We start from the raw sequence: 21,229 nt of genomic DNA on the forward strand, positions 1-21,229 counted from the left end.
CCCCTGCTTTGATGCAGGGCTCCGCGGTGAGCCCGCACCAAAGCCGGGACATGTCAGCTGTTTTGAACAGCTGACATGTGCCCGTAATAGGCGCGGGCAGAATCGCGATCTGCCCGCACCTATTAACTAGTTAAATGCCGCTGTCAAACGCAGACAGCGGCATTTAACTACCGCTTCCGGCCGGGCGGCCGGAAATGACGTCATCGCCGACCCCCGTCACATGATCGGGGGTCGGCAATGCTTGTGAATGGTAACCATAGAGGTCCTTGAGACCTCTATGGTTACTGATTGCCCGTCGCTGTGAGCGCCACCCTGTGGTCGGCGCTCACAGCACACGTGCAATTCTGCTACATAGCAGCGATCAGCAGATCGCTGCTATGTAGCAGAGCCGATCGTGCTATGCCTGCTTCTAGCCTCTCATGGAGGCTATTGAAGCATGGCAAAAGTTAAAAAAAAAAGTTTAAAAAAAATGTGAAAAAAATAAAAAAAACATAAAAGTTTAAATCACCCCCCTTTCGCCCCAATCAAAATAAATCAATACAAAAAATATCAAATCTACGCATATTTGGTATCGCCGCGCTCAGAATCGCCCGATCTATCAATTAAAAAAAAGTATTAACCTGATCGCTAAACAGCGTAGCGATAAAAAAATTCGAAACGCCAGAATTACGTTTTTTTGGTCACCGCGACATTGCATTAAAATGCAATAACGGGCGATCAAAAGAACGTATCTGCACCGAAATGCTATCATTAAAAACGTCATCTCGGCACGCAAAAAATAAGCCCTCAACCGACCCCAGATGATGAAAAATGGAGACGCTACGAGTATCGGAAAATGGCGCAATTTTTTTTTTTTTTTTTAGCAAAGTTTGGAATTTTTTTTCACCACTTAGATAAAAAATAACCTAGTCATGTTTGGTGTCTATGAACTCGTAATGACCTGGAGAATCATAATGGCAGGTCATTTTTAGCATTTAGTGAACCTAGCAAAAAAGCCAAACAAAAAACCAATGTGGGATTGCACTTTTTTTGCAATTTCACCGCACTTGGAATTTTTTTCCCGTTTTCTAGTACACGACATGCTAAAACCAATGATGTCGTTCAAAAGTACAACTCGTCCCGCAAAAAATAAGCCCTCACATGGCCAAATTGACAGAAAAATAAAAAAGTTATGGCTCTGGGAAGGAGGGGAGCGAAAAACGAACACGGAAAAACGAAAAATCCCCCGGTCATGAAGGGGTTAAAAACAATTTAACGAGAGCCTGAAGATAGAAGCTAGGGAAAGGCAACCTGGAGAACACCATGGAGCTGAAGACACCGTTTGTAGAACCCAGACCCAACTTGTAGGCCTAATGCAGTGTTGTTTCAACAACTATTAAACGAGAGCCTGAAGATTGAAGCTCAGGAAAGGCAACCAGGAGAACACCTTTGAGCGGCAGACACTGGTAGTAGGCCCCAACCCAACTAGTAGCCCCACTGCAGTTGTTCCATTAAAAAACTATTTAACAAGAGCCTGAATATTGAAGCTCAGGAAAGGCAACCAGGAGAACACCTTGGAGCGGAAGAATCAGTTTGTAGACCACAACGAAACTTGTGGCCCCAATGTAGTTTTATAATTCTGACAGGCTGAAAAGCAGCCTTTTTTTTTTTTTAAGAGGAGAACAGCTGGGTACACGGTCGGCATTGGTGTGCTCAGCGGAGGACAAATGGAAAGATGGACCGCAGACAGACTTAGTAGGCCTACAATAAAGAAAGTAGGCTCTGTGCACTTTTAAATAGGTTCCAGGTGTACACAGGTAGCATTGGTGTGGTCAGTGGAGGACTATTGGAAGGAGGGACCGCAGACAGACTTGGTAGTCCTAAAATAAAAAAAATTAGGCTCAATGCAGTTCGAATTATCTTGCAGGGGTACACAGGCAGCATTGGTTTGTTCACCGAAGGATGATTGGAAGGAGTGTCTGACACAGTTAGTACTCCCCAAAAATAAATAGATGTTAATGTCTCTCAAAACAACTAAACCAAAAAAAAAAAAAAAGGGTGGCATACTTAGGTACAGGGGTGGGTTCCTCTGCTGAGTTTCAGACATAGTAATTTGGTGCCGCTAAGTATTTACTGGTGTCAATATAGGACACTGACCCTGAGGCTATGTGCACACGTACAGGTTTTTTTCACGGTTTTTTCGTGTTTTTTTGCGCTAAAACGCTATAAAAACTCATTAAAAACGCATACATTATGCATTCTATCATTTAGAATGCATTCTGCATGTTTTGTGCACATGGATGCGTTTTTTTCCGTAAAAAAAACGCATCGCGGTAAAAAAATGAGCATGTTCATTATTTTTGCGGTCTTTCTGCGTTTTTCCCGCAATTCTATGCATTTGGGAAAAAACGCATCAAAAACGCGTCAAAATCGCGGTAAAAACGCATGCGGATTTCTGGCAGAAATGTCGGGTTTTTGTCAGGAAAATTTCTGCAAGAAATCCTGACGTGTGCACATACCCTGACTATTTTAACTAGCATCATTCATGTCAACAAATTGGTATTGTCAGTGCCAGGCATTGAAGGATGTCAGCGCATAGACTAAACATTGGTGGAGCTGTGAGAGATAATTTTGCAAGTGGTAGAGCACTGTTTGAGCTGGGGGGGGGGGAACTCTCTTGTGGCCGGCGGTATAGGCCTAGGGCCCTTCATGTTACAACGGTGTGTCTGACGTTGGTTGCGCGCCACCACCGCCAGAGACACTTTATTGTACTATGAGGGACCCAGTGGCAGTGCCGTCGGCCAAAAGCGGGCACACCCACCTCTTCAGACAAACGGCACTCTCACGGGTGCTTGCGCCAAGTGGCGAGACCACGGCCCCGTGGGGGGGATTTAGCGCATTTAGGGAGGTGTAAACATGTCGTATGCTGGACAAACAGCTGCTGCAGATTAAGAGATTGGAACAGTCAGTAAGACCTGTCCACAAGCAAGACCTTTTTATAGGAAAGCTAGGTGTCAGCCGGGAAAGGTAGGGCAAAATAATTCAAAATCCATGAGTGGTTCATTTTAATGAAGGTTAGATCATCAACATTTTGGGTAGCCAGACGATTCCTTTTTTCGGTCAATATTGAACCAGCAGCACTGAATACTCTTTCTGATAGCACACTAGCTGCTGGGCAAGCAAGCTCCTGCAATGCATATTCTGCCAATTCAGGCCAGGTGTCTATTTTGGATGCCCAGTAATCAAATGGGAATGACGGTTGAGGGAGAACATCGATAAGGGATGAAAAATAGTTAGTACCCAAACTGGACAAATGTTGTCTCCTGTCACTTTGAATTGATGCTGCAGTACCTATCCTGTCTGCGGTCATTGCGAAATCACTCCACAACCTGGTCAGAAAACCCCTCTGTCCAACGCCATTTCTTATTTGTGCACCTCTAACACCTCTGCCCTGTTGCCCCCTGCACCTCGTGTGAGAACCATCACAGGCGCTGTGTGCTGGGAATGCCTGAATCAAACGGTCTACCAGAGTTGCTTGTTGCTAGCTGTCCCATAATGGGACACCTCGTGTGCAACAGTGGCAGCTGCGGATGGAGTGGTCGTGCGACTGCGGTCTGTGGACGAGCTCTCGCTTCTGCAGGAGGACGAGGAGGAGGGGGGGCGAATGCCTACAGCCAACTGTTTCCTAGACCGTGGGCTAGGCAGAACTGTCCCAATATTGCTGTCCCCTGTGGACCCTGCATCCACCACATTAACCCAGTGTGCCGTGATGGACACGTAACGTCCCTGGCCATGCCTACTGGTCCATGCATCTGTTGTCAGGTGCACCTTTGTACTCACAGATTGCCTGAGTGCATGGACGATGCGGTCTTTTACATGCTGGTGGAGGGCTGGGATGGCTTTTCTCGAAAAGAAGTGTCGACTGGGTAGCTCGTAGCGTGGTACAGTGCAGTCCATCAGGGCTTTGAAAGCTTCGCTTTCAACTAACCGGTAGGGCATCATCTCTAATGAGATTAGTCTAGCAATGTGGGCGTTCAAACCCTGTGTACGCGGATGCGAGGATGAGTACTTTCTTTTCCTAACGAGAGTCTCATGTAGGGTGAGCTGGACTGGAGAGCTGCAGATGGTGGAACTAGCGGGGGTGCCGGTGGACATGGCAGACTGAGAGAGGGTTGGAGATGGTATTCTTGCTGGTGCCCTACATGCAGTGTTTCCTACCACGAACCTGGTGATTCCCTGGCTGCTTTGGCCCTGCGACGAAACCTGCACATTTACTGCAGGTGGTGCGGTAAACGGTGGGCTTACAGTGAGGGAAGGGATGTAGTGTTGCTGACTAGCTTCATTGGCCGAGGGTGCTACAACCTTAAGGGACGTTTGGTAGTTAGTCCAGGCTTGCAAATGCATGGTGGTTAAATGTCTACGCATGCAACTTGTATTTAGACTTTTAAGATTCTGACCTTTGCTTAAGGGAGTTGAACATTTTTGACAGATGACTTTGCGCTGATCATTTGGATGTTGTTTAAAAAAGTGCCAGACTGCACTCTTTCTACTATCGGATACCTTTTCAGGCATTGCAGACTGAGCTTCTTTAAACGGATGGCCACGCTGTCCTACAACTGGTTTTGCCACGCGTTTTTGGCCAGATACGGGACCGGCAGATGGAACTTGTTGCGATGTTGATGCCTTCTGCGGCTCCTCCTCCTCCGCTTCAGAGCTACTGCCGCCTGCACCCTGTTCCCCCAATGGCTGCCAATCGGGGTCAACAACTGGGTCATCTATGACCTCCTCTTCTATCTCGTGTGCAACTTCATCTGTGTCACCGTGTAAGCCGGTGGTATAGCGTTCGTGACGGGGCACCATAGTCTCATCAGGGTTTGATTCTGGATCAGTACACTGCGAGAGCAATGTTCTGGTCTGAGTCAAAGGAACAGCATAGTAATCTGGCTGTGGCTGTGCATCTGTGCACTCCATGTCCGATTCAACTTGTAATGGGCATGGCCTGTTAACGGTTTCACTTTCTAAGCCAGGAACGGTATGTGTAAAGAGCTCCATGGAGTAACCCGTTGTGTCGCCTGACGCATCCTTCTCTGTTGTTCTTGGTGAAGAAGACAAGGAAGCGACTTGTCCCTGACCGTGAACATCCACTAACGATGTGCTGCTTTTACATTTAGCAGTTTCAGAAGAGGAGGCGAAAGAGCTAGAGGCTGAGTCAGCAAGGAAAGCCAAAACTTGTTCTTGCTGCTCCGGCTTTAAAAGTGGTTTTCCTACTCCCAGAAAAGGGAGCATTCGAGGCCTTGTGTAGCCAGACGATGCCCACGGCCATGACCTCTTCCACCAGACTTCCTCATTGTTTGAAAAATGTAACCAAACTAACGGTATTTGTTACTGTAAAACCAGTTACAAGGTGAACTCAAACTTCTGTTGGATTTATATATCCCTTTATAGGTGGGTGAGACTGCAGGGAAAATCAGGCCCAATGTATAACAGTACACAGCTTCAGTGGCAGAGAGATATGCCACTAACAGGACAGACGCTGATGCAGACACTGACAATTAAAATCTCCCCCTTTTTATTTTTTCTGGGAGAATATTGAAGAAATGTGGCCCACTCTTATACAGTGTATGTTCTGTGGCACAAAATTAGAGACAGATGCCACACACAGCACTGGCACTGAGGCAGAATTGCCAATCTTAATCTCCCACTATTTGTTTTTTTTTCCAGGGAGAATTTAAAAGAAATCTGGCCCAGTGTTACACACTAGTTTTTCTGTGGTACAAAATTAGAGACAGGTGGCACACACAGGACTGGCACCGAAGCAGAAATGCCAATCTTAATCTCCCACTTTTTTTTTTTTTTCAGGGAGAATTTAAAAGAAATCTGGCCTAGTGTTACACACTAGGTTTAATGTGGCACAAAATTAGAGACAGATGCCACACACAGCACTGGCACCGAAGCAGAAATGCCAATCTTAATCTCCCACTAATTTTTTTTTATTTATGTGAGAATTGGCAAGAAATCAGGCCCACTGTTAGACTGTATGTTTTCTGTGCCAGAAAATGAGACACAGATGCCACACACAGGACTGCCACTGATGCAGATTTATCAATTTTAATCTGCACCCTTTATTTATTTTTTTTCTTCAGGGAGACTAGTGAATAAATCTGGGCCACTGTATTAGACTATATTTTCTGTGGCAGAAAGTGGCTTGAAGAGATATAACGAAAAAAAAACAAAAAAAGGGACTGTCCTACAATTACCATCTCCCTGCAGTAATCTCAGCATAGTATGGCAGGCAGCAATAACAAGGAGTGGACTGCTGCACAAAAAAGTCAAGTCTGGACAAACAAACAGAAAGGAAGGAGCAACAGGATTTGTGCTTTGAAAAAAGCAGTTGGTTTGCACAGCGGCGTACAAACAGCAATGCAGCTATCAGGGAGCCTTCTAAGGCAGCCCAATGAGCTACAGCGCTGAGGAAAAAAAATGTAGCCTCCACTGTCCCTGCAAACAAAAGGTGGTGTTGGACAGTGGAAATCGCTACAGCACAAGCGATTTAGGGGTTAATGTACCCTGCCTAACGCTATCCCTGCTTCTGACGAAGCGGCAGCAACCTCTCCCTATGCTCAGATCAGCAGCAGTAAGATGGCAGTCGGCGGGAACGCCCCTTTATAGCCCCTGTGACGCCGCAGAAGGCAAGCCAATCACTGCAATGCCCTTCTCTAAGATGGTGGGGACTGAGACCTATGTCATCACGCTGCCCACACTCTGCGTCCACCTTCATTGGCTGAGAAATGGCGCTTTTCGCGTCATTAAAACGCGACTTTGGCGCGAAAGTCGCGTACCGTATGGCCGACCCCACACAGGGATCAGGTCGGGTTTCATGAAACCCGACTTTGCCAAAAGTCGGCGACTTATGAAAATGAACGATCCGTTTCGCTCAACCCTATTCACAACTTCTCAGTAGTTCAAACACATAGGCACAGCAGTAATACCAGCCACTCCAAGTTATCACAGGACCCAATGAATCAATGGACAACATGGATGTAGGGTGTATAAGGCAATCAATGAGCTTCACATACAAACTACTCAGATCTTGCAATCTTCATCGGACATAGTCCAGATTTTTTTGTGAAGAAAACAAGTAATTACATGTTTCCATATCCACGGCCAGCATGTATCAGACACTGTCTGGATTATTTCAGGCAGGTACGATGGACTCTCAAATGCTGCATACTTTAAAAGCCACCAGGATCCAAGCGGCACGGGAGACTAGTTGGATAGGCGGGTCCGGGCAGCTTCTTCCCACCTTTTGCAAGGATAGACTCGTCACTGCAGGGAAGTGGGTGGGGAAAAGCCGCTGGGAACCTGCCTGTCTGGTGGCTATTGAACTATGTTTTGTGGTCACACTGGACCAACCTTTAGATTGCTTAAAATTCAGCTGAATGAACATAAATCCTATTAGATCTTATAAACTACAGGATGTTAATAGTGACCAGGTACATCGGTTGTCAGATACTAATTTGAATGTAGACATAATATCAATGAATTACACTGGCACGTGTTAGAGGAGGTGGATATTATTCAGTATATGACAGCTAATAAGAAAATTCTGCTGCAATGGAAAGTCTATTGGATTGTCCATCTTGACATGTTGCAATCTAGAGGGTTAAATGAAACTCTGTAGTTTTAATGTATTCTTTTGATTGCTCGCATTGTAGCTGGAACTCTTACGTGCATATATAGAATTATTTTCCAGTTTTGTAAACGTTTCTGGAATATGATTATATTCATTCTAATTAGTGTCTATAAAACTGTCCAGCTGAACCATGGGTATTATGTATGAGGAAGTGGGCATGTCCTCCTGAAATGTTGCGTCTTATGATACGGTGTGGGCTCGGCATGTCACTTGTTGCACTATGTTACTACCTGCTTCCTTTAACAAAGTCTCATCAATATGTTTGAGGAAAACTGCAAAATGTGAGCAGTCTGTACATGAAACTCATTGATGATCGCCTTATACACCCTAATGGGCCGATTTGTTAGGGCGCTTACTCCAGAAATCTAATAAGTAGCAACATTTTTGTGCTCCTCGGCACAAGTGGTGTAATGCTGAAGTCATCACAAAAATAGATGATACATTTTTATGTCCGAATAACTAAAGCAATTGTTACCATCCACCTCTCGTGTCTCCCCTTTTCCCCATAGTTTGTAAGCTTGCGAGCAGGGCCCTCACTCCTCCTGGTATCTGTTTTGAACTGTGATTTCTGTTATGCTGTAATGTCTATTGTCTGTACAAGTCCCCTCTATAATTTGTAAAGCGCTGCGGAATATGTTGGCGCTATATAAATAAAATTATTATTATTATTATGTATCGTGATTTGTCATCATAGCTTAAAACAAAATAAGAGAAGTCTTACCTTCCTGAGATATCCAGCTCCTCGCTTGTTTTACTTAATTCTACTTCTGTGATATCATCCAAGCCATTGATGACATCGCTACCGTATCCCATGGTTATTCCACTGCCAGAGTCAACTTTAAGAAACTCCTGTTCCACTTCCACAGATGCATTCCTCTCCAAGAACTGACTGCTTTCCTTGATTCTCTGCTGAATCATTGGCGTGAGTGGCATCTCAAAACTGAAAAAACTATCTGGCTCATAGTATAAGGTGTCCAGTGACTCCACGCTGTAATACAATGATGTATTGTCCAGTATATTTTCAAACTGGGAGCTGTACAGATCTGTTGAGTCCTCAGAGCATCGCTTTGATCTTGTGTCTTCATACTGGTCATCAATCACAATCCTAGGACTTGAACAGAGAAAACCAGTTAAAAGTTTATACTGTGTATCACAGTAACAATTACTAGGTTATGTAGAAATATTAACAGGAACCCTACTTTCAAGTAACTTTTCATAATAAGTTGTCAGGTGTATACAAGATAAATAACACTATTTCTGACCATTAAATGTCTTGTACACTGCATTTTCAACAGTTTCCCCTCTATCTCCTAATTTGCTACTGACTCTGAGCGAGTGGGTGGAAACAAGGTTTTATGATGTCTCCGATACACTCCACAGAACGCTCTTTTTCCTTTTGCCAACAAAGAAGCAGCAGAAAAGTATATAGCAGTAATAAACATTTTCCTCATCATAAAGACAGAGAGAGAGAGACAGACTGTTTGTGCTTCGGGGGAGCCTGTGGGCTGATCTTTCCTTGGTTTCTCTGGCCTATAGCAGGAAGATAAGATTCTGCATACAGTCCTGCCCCCGAGCATCTCATTAACTGAAAACTTCTACCACTGATTACACAAGAACCACAATACAGATTTTTTCACCCCAGGTATCATTTTAATCTGTTTAACACTGCCAATATGACAATGACTGTAGTTTACTTAGCAAAATCCTGCTGACAGGTTCTCTTTAACTCTTTGTAGCAAATTTCCTTAAAAGTGTATCAATGTGATCACCAGTTGCAGGAGTCTTCCTTGTGGAATCTCCAGATTATCTTTGAACCTGATCATTTAAAGCCATACATATCTACTGGAACTAGGTGGTTTGAAAGAGTTAGGGGAGTTTTGTTACCCATCAGCCCCTTTGTGGCAAAATCATGGGTATTAGTAGGTTGCTAGGTAGTAGGTCTCGCTAGTCGGTCTAACCATAGCCCCTAAGGCTGCCAAACTTAGTTATATTACACTCTAGCAGAGGCAATGTCCAATACAATGCCTGTTAGGGTAAGCTAAAAAAAAGTTAAAACTTTAAAAGGGAAAAGGGTAAAGGCAAAATAAAAAAAAAACAACTATTTTTCCAATTAAAAAGTTATTCTGTAAAAATATGCACATCATTGGTATCACAGTTTCTGTAAGGACACTATTATCTTATCAAACTTGATGAACAATGTAAAAAAGATTAATAAAAAATACCAGATTTGCTGTTTTTGCTTGTTCCAACTCTTGAAGAATAGATTAAAAAGTATCTAAAAATATCACAGATAAAACCAAACCTCGCTCCTTAAGCATCAAGCCCTCACTATGCTCCATTGATGGAAAAAAATAGAAATTTTATGTTTTGTTTGTTTTTTTTATTGTAAAATTGGTAAAACCTTAAAACTATATTTATCTAGATTCACAATAATCGTACTAATTCACAGAATAAAGGTAACACGTAATTTTGTAAATTTTTAGTTAATTGCAAAAAAGTCTTTAGGTACCTTCACACAACAATTTCGTTAACAATATCGTTGCTTTTTGTGACGCAGCAACGATATCGTTAACGAAATCGTTATGCGTGACAGCGACCAATAATCAGGCCCCTGCTGGGAGATCGTTGGTCGCTGGGAATGATCAGAACCTTTATTTGGTCGCTGATCACCCGCTGACATCGCTGAATCGGCGTGTGTGACGCCGATCCAGCGATGTCTTCACTGGTAACCAGGGTAAACATCGGGTTACTAAGCGCAAGCCCGCACTTAGTAACCCGATGTTTACCCTGGTTACCATTGTAAAAGTAAAAAAAAACAAACAGTACATACTTACATTCCGGTGTCTGTCCCCCGGCGTCAGCTTCCCTGCACTGTGTCAGCGCCGGATGGCCGTAAAGCAGAGCACAGCGGTGACGTCACCGCTCTGCTTTACGGCCGGCGCTGACACAGTGCAGGGAAGCTGACGACGGGGGACAGACACCGGAATGTAAGTATGTACTGTTTGTTTTTTTTAACTTTTACAATGGTAACCAGGGTAAACATCGGGTTACTAAGCGCGGCCCTGCGCTTAGTAACCCGATGTTTACCCTGGTTACCCGGGGACTTCGGCATCGTTGGTCGCTGGAGAGCTGTCTGTGTGACAGCTCCCCAGCGACCGCACAACGACCTTAACAGCGACGCTGCAGCGATCGGCATCGTTGTCTATATTGCTGCAGCGTCGCTAAATGTGACGGTACCTTTTGTTGATGAAAATAAGAAAGCCAGAAAGTGGCAGAATAATAACAAAAGAATTACGGTATGCATCTCAAAATGATTCTTTTGAAAAATACAATTCATCCCTCAGAAATCAAGTCTCTCAAAATGCAACAAGGAAAGAAAAAAAGGTCAGCCTATAAAGTCCAAATATGCCTGGTCCTTAAGGAGTTAGGTGGTATAACACATTAGAGGAATGCTGAAATACAACATGCCTGATCTTTGTGTTTTCAATGGAAATAGTGTAAGACTGCCCCTAGTGTGGGCTGGTGTACTCCCCTCTTCCCATGACAATACATGCATGCTCAGCCAAGCCAAGGGTGCATATGTATGGGAGCGTTGGGATGAATAGTTATTCGACCCACAGTTATCTATGGGTACCTTAAAGGCCCCATACACATTAGAAAGCTTTCGGACGAATGATGTTTCAGGCAGTCCGCCAACAGCCATCACTCCTGTGTTCTGTATGAGAAAGCTGCCATGTCGGCTGGCGGCTAATCTCTGGGAGAACAATATGATGGGCAGTCTGAAATCAGCCATGCCTTATGCACGTCTTTCCTGCCTTTAGACTTGATTGGGACACACAGAGTAAAGCTGCATTCCATGTTATATCTGTGTTTTGTTTCTTTTTGGCCGTGACAGCAGGAGAACTGCAACGGCCACAATGTGTGAACACAGCTTTTCAGACAGCAATTGCCTATTATGCTTCCAAGAATATATTGATTACAAAAATTCATTCCAATTCCTGGGAAAAAAAGTATTTAGTCAGCCACCAATTGTGCAATTTCTCCCACTTGAAAAGATGAGAGACGCCTGTAATTGACATCATAGGTAAACCACAACTTCACAAAATGAGAAAACAAATCCAGAAAATCACCTTGTCTGATTTGGCAAGATTTATTTTTCAAATTATGGTGGAAAATAAGTATTTGGTCATTAACAAAATTCAGCTCAATATTTTGTTATATATCCTTTGTTGGCAAATCAGAGGTCAAACGTTTTCTGTAAGTCTTCACAAGGTTGGCACACACTGTTGGTGGTATGTTGGCCCACTCCTCCATGCAGATCTCTAGAACAGTGATGTTTTGGGCTTGTCACTGGGCAACACAGACTTTCAACTCCCTCCAAAGGTTTTCTATGGGGTTGAGATCTGGAGACTGGCTAGGCCACTCCAGGACCTTCATATGCTTCTTAAGAAGTTACTCATTTGTTGCCCTGGCGGAGTGCTTGGGATCATTATCATGCTGAAAGACCCATCCACGTTTCATCTTCAATGCCCTTGCTGATGGAAGGAGGTTTGCACTCAAAATCTCAAGATACATGGCCCCATTCATTCTTTCATCTACAAGGATCAGTCATCCTGGTCCCGTTGCAGAGAAACAGCCCCAAAACATGATGTTTCCACCCCCATGCTTCACAGTAGGTATGGCTTTCTTTGGATGCAACTCAGCATTCTGTCTCCACCAAACACAGCGAGTTTTGCTTCTACCTGTTGTGAGTTCTGTTTTTGGGCTCCCTCTGGTGGTTACTGATGGTACTGGGTGACTTGTCTTCTCTGCGGTCTCTGGTGTCCACCTGTTCCATCAGGTTATGGGAGTTTCCTATTTAACCTGGCTTTTTTGTCATTTCCTCGCCGGCTATCAATGTAATCAGCGTGTCTTTTTTACCTCTGCTCCCTGCGTCTGTTATCTTCAGGACAAGCTAAGTTTTGTATTTCCTGTTCCACGTTTTGCTTAATTTTTGTCTTAGTCCAGCTTGCAGATATGTGATTCCTTGCTGCTGGTTGCTCTAGTGGGCTGAAATTACTCCTCATGTTCCATGAGTTGGCACATGAGTTCAAGTAATTTCAGGATGGTTTTTTGAAGGGTTTTTCGCTGACCGCGCAGTTCACTTTTGTATCCTCTGCTATCTAGCTTTAGCGGGCCTCATTTTTGCTGATTCTATTTTCATAACTACGTATGTGCTTTCCTCTCATTTCACCGTTATTACATGTGGGGGGCTGCTATTTCTGTGGGGTGTTTCTCTGGAGGCAAGTGAGGTCTGTGTTTCTTCTAATAGGGGAAGTTAATCCTTCGGCTGGCGCGAGACGTCTAGGAATCATCGTAGGCACGTTCCCCGGCTACTGCTAGTTGTGCGTTTAGGTTCAGGATCGCGGTCAGCTCAGGTTCCATCACCCTAGAGCTTGTTTTGTTTTTGTGCTTGTCCTTTTGTGATCCCCTGCCATTGGGATCATGACAGTATAGCCGGCCTCAAAAAAAAATTGGTCATCGTTTTGGCTGAAGTAGGAGGAAAAGTAGTCTGAGGAAGTTTTTTTTTTTTTTTCCCCCTCCTCTGTGTTTGCTGCCTAGCCTTAATTGCAGCTTGACTGCTTTTTCCCTCCTCTTAATCCTTGAATGGCTCTGACCTCAGCTGTTTATCATGGACGTCCAGAGTTTGGCTTCCAGCCTGAATAATCTTGCTGCTAAGGTTCAAAATATACAAGATTTTGTTGTACATACGCCTATGTCTGAACCTAGAATTCCTATCCCAGAGTTTTTTTCTGGAGATAGATCTAGTTTTCTGAATTTTAGGAACAATTGCAAGTTGTTTCTTTCCTTGAAATCTCGCTCCTCTGGAGACCCTGCTCAGCAGGTCAAGATTGTTATATCTTTCCTGCGGGGTGACCCTCAGAATTGGGCATTTGCATTGGCACCAGGGGATCCTGCGTTGCTCAATGTGGATGCGTTTTTTCTGGCATTGGGTTTGCTCTATGAGGAACCTAACCTAGAGATTCAGGCTGAAAAAGCTTTATTGGCTCTCTCTCAGGGGCAAGATGAAGCAGAAATATATTGTCAGAAATTTCGGAAATGGTCGGTGCTTACTCAGTGGAATGAGTGCGCTCTGGCTGCAAAATTCAGAGATGGCCTTTCTGAGGCCATTAAAGATGTTATGGTGGGGTTCCCGGCGCCTGCAGGTCTGAATGAGTCCATGACTATGGCTATTCAGATTGATCGGCGTTTACGGGAGCGCAAACCTGTGCACCATTTGGCGGTGTCTTCTGAACAGGCACCTGAGATAATGCAATGTGATAGAATTCAGTCCAGAAGTGAACGGCAAAATTATAGGCGGAAAAATGGATTGTGTTTTTATTGTGGTGATTCAGCTCATGTTATATCAGCATGCTCTAAACGCACAAAAAAGGTTGATAAGTCTGTTGCCATTGGTACTTTACAGTCTAAGTTCATTCTGTCTGTGACGCTGATTTGTTCATTATCATCCATTTCCGTCGATGCCTATGTGGATTCAGGCGCTGCCCTGAGTCTTATGGATTGGTCATTTGCCAATCGCTGTGGGTTTAGTCTGGAACCTCTGGAAGTTCCTATTCCTTTGAAAGGAATTGACTCTACACCTTTGGCTATGAATAAACCTCAGTACTGGACACAAGTGACCATGCGTATGACTCCCGTTCATCAGGAGGTGATTCGCTTCCTGGTACTGTATAATTTACATGATGTCTTAGTGCTTGGTCTGCCATGGTTACAAACTCATAACCCAGTCCTGGACTGGAAAACAATGTCTGTGTTAAGCTGGGGATGTCAGGGGGTTCATGATGATGCATCTCCGATTTCTATCGCTTCATCTACTCCTTCTGAGGTTCCGGTATTTCTGTCTGATTATCGGGAGGTTTTTGAGGAGCCTAGGCTCAGTTCGCTTCCTCCTCACAGGGATTGCAATTGTGCTATAGATTTGATTCCTGGCAGTAAATTCCCTAAAGGTCGTTTGTTCAATCTGTCAGTGCCAGAGCATACTGCTATGCGGAATTATGTTAAGGAGTCCTTGGAAAAGGGACATATCCGTCCATCTTCATCCCCTTTGGGAGCAGGTTTTTTTCTTGTGGCCAAAAAAGATGGTTCCTTGAGGCCTTGCATAGATTATCCTCTTTTGAATAAGATTACCGTAAAATATCAGTATCCTTTGCCATTGTTGACTGATTTGTTTGCTCGCATTAAGGGGGCTAAATGGTTCACTAAGATTGATCTTCGGGGTGCGTATAATCTTGTGCGGATAAGGCAGGGTGATGAGTGGAAAACCGCATTTAATACGCCTGAGGGCCATTTCGAGTATTTGGTGATGCCTTTTGGACTTTCTAATGCTCCTTCTGTCTTCCAGTCTTTTATGGACGATATATTCCGTGAATATCTGGATAAATTTATTATCGTGTATTTGGATGATGTTTTGGTTTTTTCTGATGACTGGGAGTCTCATGTTCAGCAGGTCAGGAAGGTGTTTCAGGTCCTGCGGGCCAATTCTTTGTTTGTAAAGGGTTCTAAATGTCTCTTTGGAGTCCAGAAGATTTCTTTTTTGGGGTATATTTTTTCCCCTTCTACTATTGAGATGGATCCCGTCAAGGTTCAGGCTATTTGTGACTGGACGCAGCCTACATCTCTTAAGAGTCTGCAGAAGTTCTTGGGCTTTGCTAATTTTTATCGTCGCTTCATAACTAATTTTTCTAGTGTTGTTAAGCCTTTGACGGATTTGACTAAAAAGGGTGCTGATGTTACTGATTGGTCTCCTGCGGCTGTGGAGGCCTTTCAGGAACTTAAGCGCCGGTTTTCTTCTGCTCCTGTGTTGCGTCAGCCAGATACGTCGCTTCCTTTTCAGGTTGAGGTTGATGCTTCCGAGATCGGAGCGGGGGCGGTTTTGTCACAGAGAAGCTCCGATGGCTCAGTGATGAAGCCATGTGCGTTCTTTTCTAGAAAATTTTCGCCCGCTGAACGGAATTATGATGTTGGTAATCGGGAACTTTTGGCCATGAAGTGGGCGTCATTGGCTAGAGGGTGCTAGACATCGTGTGGTGGTCTTGACTGATCACAAAAATCTGATGTACCTTGAGTCTGCCAAGCGTCTGAATCCTAGACAGGCTCGTTGGTCACTGTTTTTCTCCCGTTTCAATTTTGTGGTTTCATACCTGCCAGGTTCAAAGAATGTGAAGGCGGATGCTCTTTCTAGGAGTTTTGTGCCTGACTCCCCTGGAAATTCTGAGCCCACTGGTATCCTTAGGGATGGGGTGATTTTGTCGGCTGTCTCCCCAGACTTGCGACGTGCTTTGCAGGAGTTTCAGGCGGATAAACCTGATCGTTGTCCGCCGGAAAGACTGTTTGTTCCGGATAATTGGACCAGTAGAGTCATCTCCGAGGTCCATTCTTCTGTGTTGGCAGGTCATCCTGGAATATTTGGTACTAGAGACTTGGTGGCCAGGTCTTTTTGGTGGCCTTCCTTGTCGAGGGATGTGCGTTCTTTCGTGCAGTCTTGTGGAGTTTGCGCTCGGGCTAAGCCTTGCTGTTCTCGGGCCAGTGGATTGTTGTCACCTTTGCCTATCCCGAAGAGGCCTTGGACGCACATTGCCATGGACTTTATTTCGGATCTCCCTGTCTCTCAAAAAATGTCCGTCATATGGGTTGTGTGTGACCGCTTTTCTAAGATGGTTCATCTGGTACCCTTGCCTAAGTTACCTTCCTCCTCTGAGTTGGTCCCTCTGTTTTTTCAAAACGTGGTCCGTTTGCATGGCATTCCGGAGAACATCGTTTCTGACAGGGGATCCCAGTTTGTGTCTAGATTTTGGCGGACGTTCTGTGCTAAGATGGGCATTGATTTGTCCTTTTCGTCTGCATTCCATCCCCAGACGAATGGCCAGACGGAACGAACTAATCAGACTTTAGAAACTTATTTAAGGTGTTTTGTTTCTGCTGATCAGGATGACTGGGTTTCCTTTTTGCCGCTTGCCGAGTTTGCCCTTAATAATCGGGCTAGTTCTGCTACCTTGGTTTCTCCTTTCTTTTGTAATTCGGGGTTTCATCCTCGTTTTTCCTCTGGTCAGGTGGAGCCATCTGATTGTCCTGGAGTGGACATGGTGGTGGATAGGTTGCATCGGATTTGGAGTCATGTGGTGAACAATTTGAAGTTGTCCCAGGAGAGGGCTCAGCAGTTTGCTAATCGCCGTCGCCGCGTGGGTCCTCGACTTCTTGTTGGGGACTTGGTGTGGTTGTCTTCTCGTTTTGTTCCTATGAAGGTCTCTACTCCTAAGTTCAAGCCTCGGTTCATCGGTCCCTATAGGTTCTTGGAAATTCTTAACCCTGTGTCGTTTCGTTTGGATCTCCCGGCATCGTTTGCTATTCATAATGTGTTCCATCGGGCGTTGTTGCGGAAGTATGAGGTACCTGTCGTTCCTTCGCTTGAGCCTCCTGCTCCGGTGCTGGTGGAGGGTGAATTGGAGTATGTTGTGGAGAAGATCTTGGATTCTCGTGTTTCCAGACGGAAACTCCAGTATTTGGTCAAGTGGAAGGGTTATGGTCAGGAGGATAATTCTTGGGTGATTGCCTCTGATGTTCATGCTGCCGATTTGGTCCGTGCTTTTCTTAGGGCTCATCCTGGTCGCCCTGGTGGTTCTCGTGAGGGTTCGGTGACCCCTCCTCAAGGGGGGGGTACTGTTGTGAGTTCTGTTTTTGGGCTCCCTCTGGTGGTTACTGATGGTACTGGGTGACTTGTGTTCTCTGCGGTCTTTGGTGTCCACCTGTTCTATCAGGTTATGGGAGTTTCCTATTTAACCTGGCTTTTTTGTCATTTCCTCGCCGGCTATCAATGTAATCAGCGTGTTTTTTTTACCTCTGCTCCCTGCGTCTGTTATCTTCAGGACAAGCTAAGTTTTGTTTTTCCTGTTCCACGTTTTGCTTAATTTTTGTCTTAGTCCAGCTTGCAGATATGTGATTCCTTGCTGCTGGTTGCTCTAGTGGGCTGAAATTACTCCTCATGTTCCATGAGTTGGCACATGAGTTCAAGTAATTTCAGGATGGTTTTTTGAAGGGTTTTTCGCTGACCGCGCAGTTCACTTTTGTATCCTCTGCTATCTAGCTTTAGCGGGCCTCATTTTTGCTGATTCTATTTTCATAACTACGTATGTGCTTTCCTCTCATTTCACCGTTATTACATGTGGGGGGCTGCTATTTCTGTGGGGTGTTTCTCTGGAGGCAAGTGAGGTCTGTGTTTCTTCTAATAGGGGAAGTTAATCCTTCGGCTGGCGCGAGACGTCTAGGAATCATCGTAGGCACGTTCCCCGGCTACTGCTAGTTGTGTGTTTAGGTTCAGGATCGCGGTCAGCTCAGGTTCCATCACCCTAGAGCTTGTTTTGTTTTTGTGCTTGTCCTTTTGTGATCCCCTGCCATTGGGATCATGACATCTACCAAAGAGTTCTACTTTGGTTTCATCAAACCATATGACATTCTCCCAATACTTTTCTGGATAATCCAAATGCTCTCTAGCAAACTTTAGACGGGTCCAGACATGTACTGGCTTAAGCAGGGGTACACGTCTGGAACTGCAGGATCTGAGTCCCTGGAGGCGTAGCGTGTTACTGATGGTAGCCTTTGTTACGTTGGTCCCAACTCTAAGCAGGTCATTCACTAGGTGCCCCAATATGGATCTGGGATTGTTGCTCACCGTTCTTGTGATCATTTTGACCCCACATGGTGAAATCTTTCATGGAGATTATCAGTGATCATGTATGTCTTCCATTTTCTCATTATTGCTCCCACAGTTGATTTCATGACACGAAGCTGCTTGCCTATTGCAGATTAATTCTTCCCAGCCTGGTGCAGGGCTAAAACTTTGTTTCTGGTGTCCTTCGACACCTCTTTGGTCTTCACCATAGTGGAGTTTGGAGTGTGACTGTTTGAGGTTGTGGACAGGTGTCTTTTATACTCATGACAAATTCAAACAGGTGCAATTACTACTGGTAATGAGTGGAGGACAGAGGAGCCTCTTAAAGAAGAAGTTACAGGTATGTGAGAGCCAGAAATCTTGCATGTTTTTAGGTGACCAAATACTTATTTTCCACCATAATTTGCAAAATAAATCTTGCCAAATCAGACAAAGTGATTTTCTGGATTTGTTTTCTCATTTTGACTCTCGTAGTTGTGGTCTACCCATGATGTCAATTAAAGACCTCTCTCATTTTCTTAAGTGGGAGAACTTGCATAATTGGTCGCTGACTAAATACTTTTTTTCCTCACTGTATACTCTTTGAGACTTTCCGGATACAGGTTACAAGTATTCATTAGTTCTAATGATAGCTGAAGATTAAAGGATTACAGCCAACTAATTAACTTTAATTTGGGAACTAATAAAAGATACAAATACCATTAATTCTTTTAAATGAACAAATCCCATTTAGGCGATTTATTTTGTCTTGTTTAGCATTTGAAACAATGAAATGCAGGAAAGCATTAGAGCAGCTACTTTACAAAAAAATACGAAAAAAAAAACAACCCCCTCAAAAAAAACTAGATGGCTGCTAAGAAGCAGATCAAGTATACATAATAATTCATAATCAAAATCGCCGTTCATTAGGAACAGACGACCTAAATAAAGAAAAATGCTTCATCCACACAGCACCCTCAATCGTGCACCTGCAAAGGCGTAGATGGCTAGTGAGGACAGCAAGACAATGACCCCAAAACATACAGCCAAAGCAATAAAGGAGTGGCTAAAAAAAAAGCACATTAAGGTCACGGAGTCGCCTACCCCAAAATTGGCCTATAAACTAAGGCCACCGGCATCAGAGGCTTATCTACAGCATTCTGTAATGCTGTAGATAAGCCCCCGATGTATCCTGAAAGATAAGAAAAACAGGTTATATTATACACACCCAGGGGCGGTCCCGATGCAGTCCGGGTCTGATGGGCGTTGCGGTCCGGATCCAGCACCTCCCATCTTCATACAATGACGTCCTCTTCTTTTCTTCCTCCCGCGGCTACTGCGCAGGTTTACTTTGTCTGCCCTGTTGATGGCAGAGCAAAGTACTGCAGTGCGCAGGTGCCGGGCCTCTCTGACCTCTCCCGGCGCCTGCGCACTGCAGTATTCAACAGGGCAGACAAAGTACGCCTGCGCAGGAGCCACGGCAGGAAAACAAGAAGAGGACGTCATCGTATGAAGATGGGAGGTGCCGGACCCAGACCGCGACGCCCATCGGACTGGACCGCAGCGGGACCGCCCCTGGGTGAGTATAATATAACCTGTTTTTCTTACCTTTCAGGATACATCGGGGGCTTATCTACAGCATTACAAAATGCTTTAAAGCTGCGATCGTCCGAAAGCCAGTGCCACACAGCAGGGCATCAGCACTCCTATGTCCAGCAGAAATCACAGTCTTCTATGAACGCTGGCCATAAGCAGAAGTTCACAGGAGTGTCGTAATGACAGTCATGGGGGTCTTCAGCAGACCCTCGGCTGTCACGATAATACATCTACACTCTGCGATCAGATCATGAGCGAGCATAAGGGAGCGTGGAATCATGCACGCCCCGCCGGCGTGTTAAATCTCTCTACCGGGACTCAACAGGTTAACAGCTGCAGGTAGAGCAATGATCAGCGCCAGCGACTGTAAACACCTTCACCCCCGAGCCTGTTTTCACCTTCATGATTGGGCCAAATTTTACAATTCTGACCAGTGTCACTTTATGAGGTAATAACTCTGGAACTCTGCATCCCACTGATTCTGAGAATTGTTTTTTCATGACATATTGTACTAGCAGTAAAATTTTGTCGATATGTCTTGCGTTTATCTCCGAAAAACATGGAAATTTGGCAAAAATTTAGAAAATTTTGCAATTTTCAACATTTAATTTTTATGCCCTTAAATCAGAGTTATGACACAAAATAGTTAATAAATAACATTTTCAACATGTCAAATTTACATCAGCACAATTTTTGAAACATAATTTGTTTTTGGATAGGAAGTTATAAGGGTTAAAAGTTGACTAGTGATTTCTAATTTTTTCAACAAAATTTACAAAACTATTTTTTTAGGGACCACATTAAATAAATTCTGTAAAAAGCAAATCAAGGCAGCTAAGATTGAGACAGACTGCCTGGGACAGACGGACTGGGTCCTGGTTAGCAGTGGGGTCCCACAGGGGTCAGTATTGGGCCCTCTTCTTTTTAACATTTATTAACCCCTTCATGATCCAGCCTATTTTGACCTTAATGACCTGGCCGTTTTTTGCAATTCTGACCAGTGTCCCTTTATGAGGTAACTCGGGAACGCTTCAACGGATCGTTCGGTTCTGAGATTGTTTTTTCGTAACATACTGGGCTTCATGTTAGTGGTAAATTTAGGTTAATCATTTTTGCGTTTATTTGTGAAAAAAATGGAAATTTGGCTAATTTTGAAAATTTCGCAGTTTTCAAATTTTGAATTTTTATTCTGTTAAACCAGAGAGTTATGTGACACAAAATAGTTAATAAAAAACATTTCCCACATGTCTACTTTA

The 21,229-nt window shown here is 44.3% G+C and overlaps 1 protein-coding gene across 4 annotated transcripts in view; it reads right to left on the reverse strand.

The window, feature by feature from the left end:
* PSD3 (pleckstrin and Sec7 domain containing 3) overlaps positions 1–21,229 on the reverse strand; it is an 835,030-nt gene that overhangs the window by 529,905 nt on the left and 283,896 nt on the right. For all 4 annotated transcript variants that reach the window (XM_069742411.1, XM_069742393.1, XM_069742401.1 and 1 more), the window contains exon 4: positions 8,394–8,783. In XM_069742411.1, coding sequence (XP_069598512.1) covers positions 8,394–8,783 — 390 coding nt within the window. The remainder of the gene's footprint in view (positions 1–8,393; positions 8,784–21,229) is intronic.

The sequence above is a fragment of the Ranitomeya imitator genome, chromosome 1, assembly GCF_032444005.1.
Source record: "Ranitomeya imitator isolate aRanImi1 chromosome 1, aRanImi1.pri, whole genome shotgun sequence".
NCBI lineage: Eukaryota > Metazoa > Chordata > Amphibia > Anura > Dendrobatidae > Ranitomeya > Ranitomeya imitator.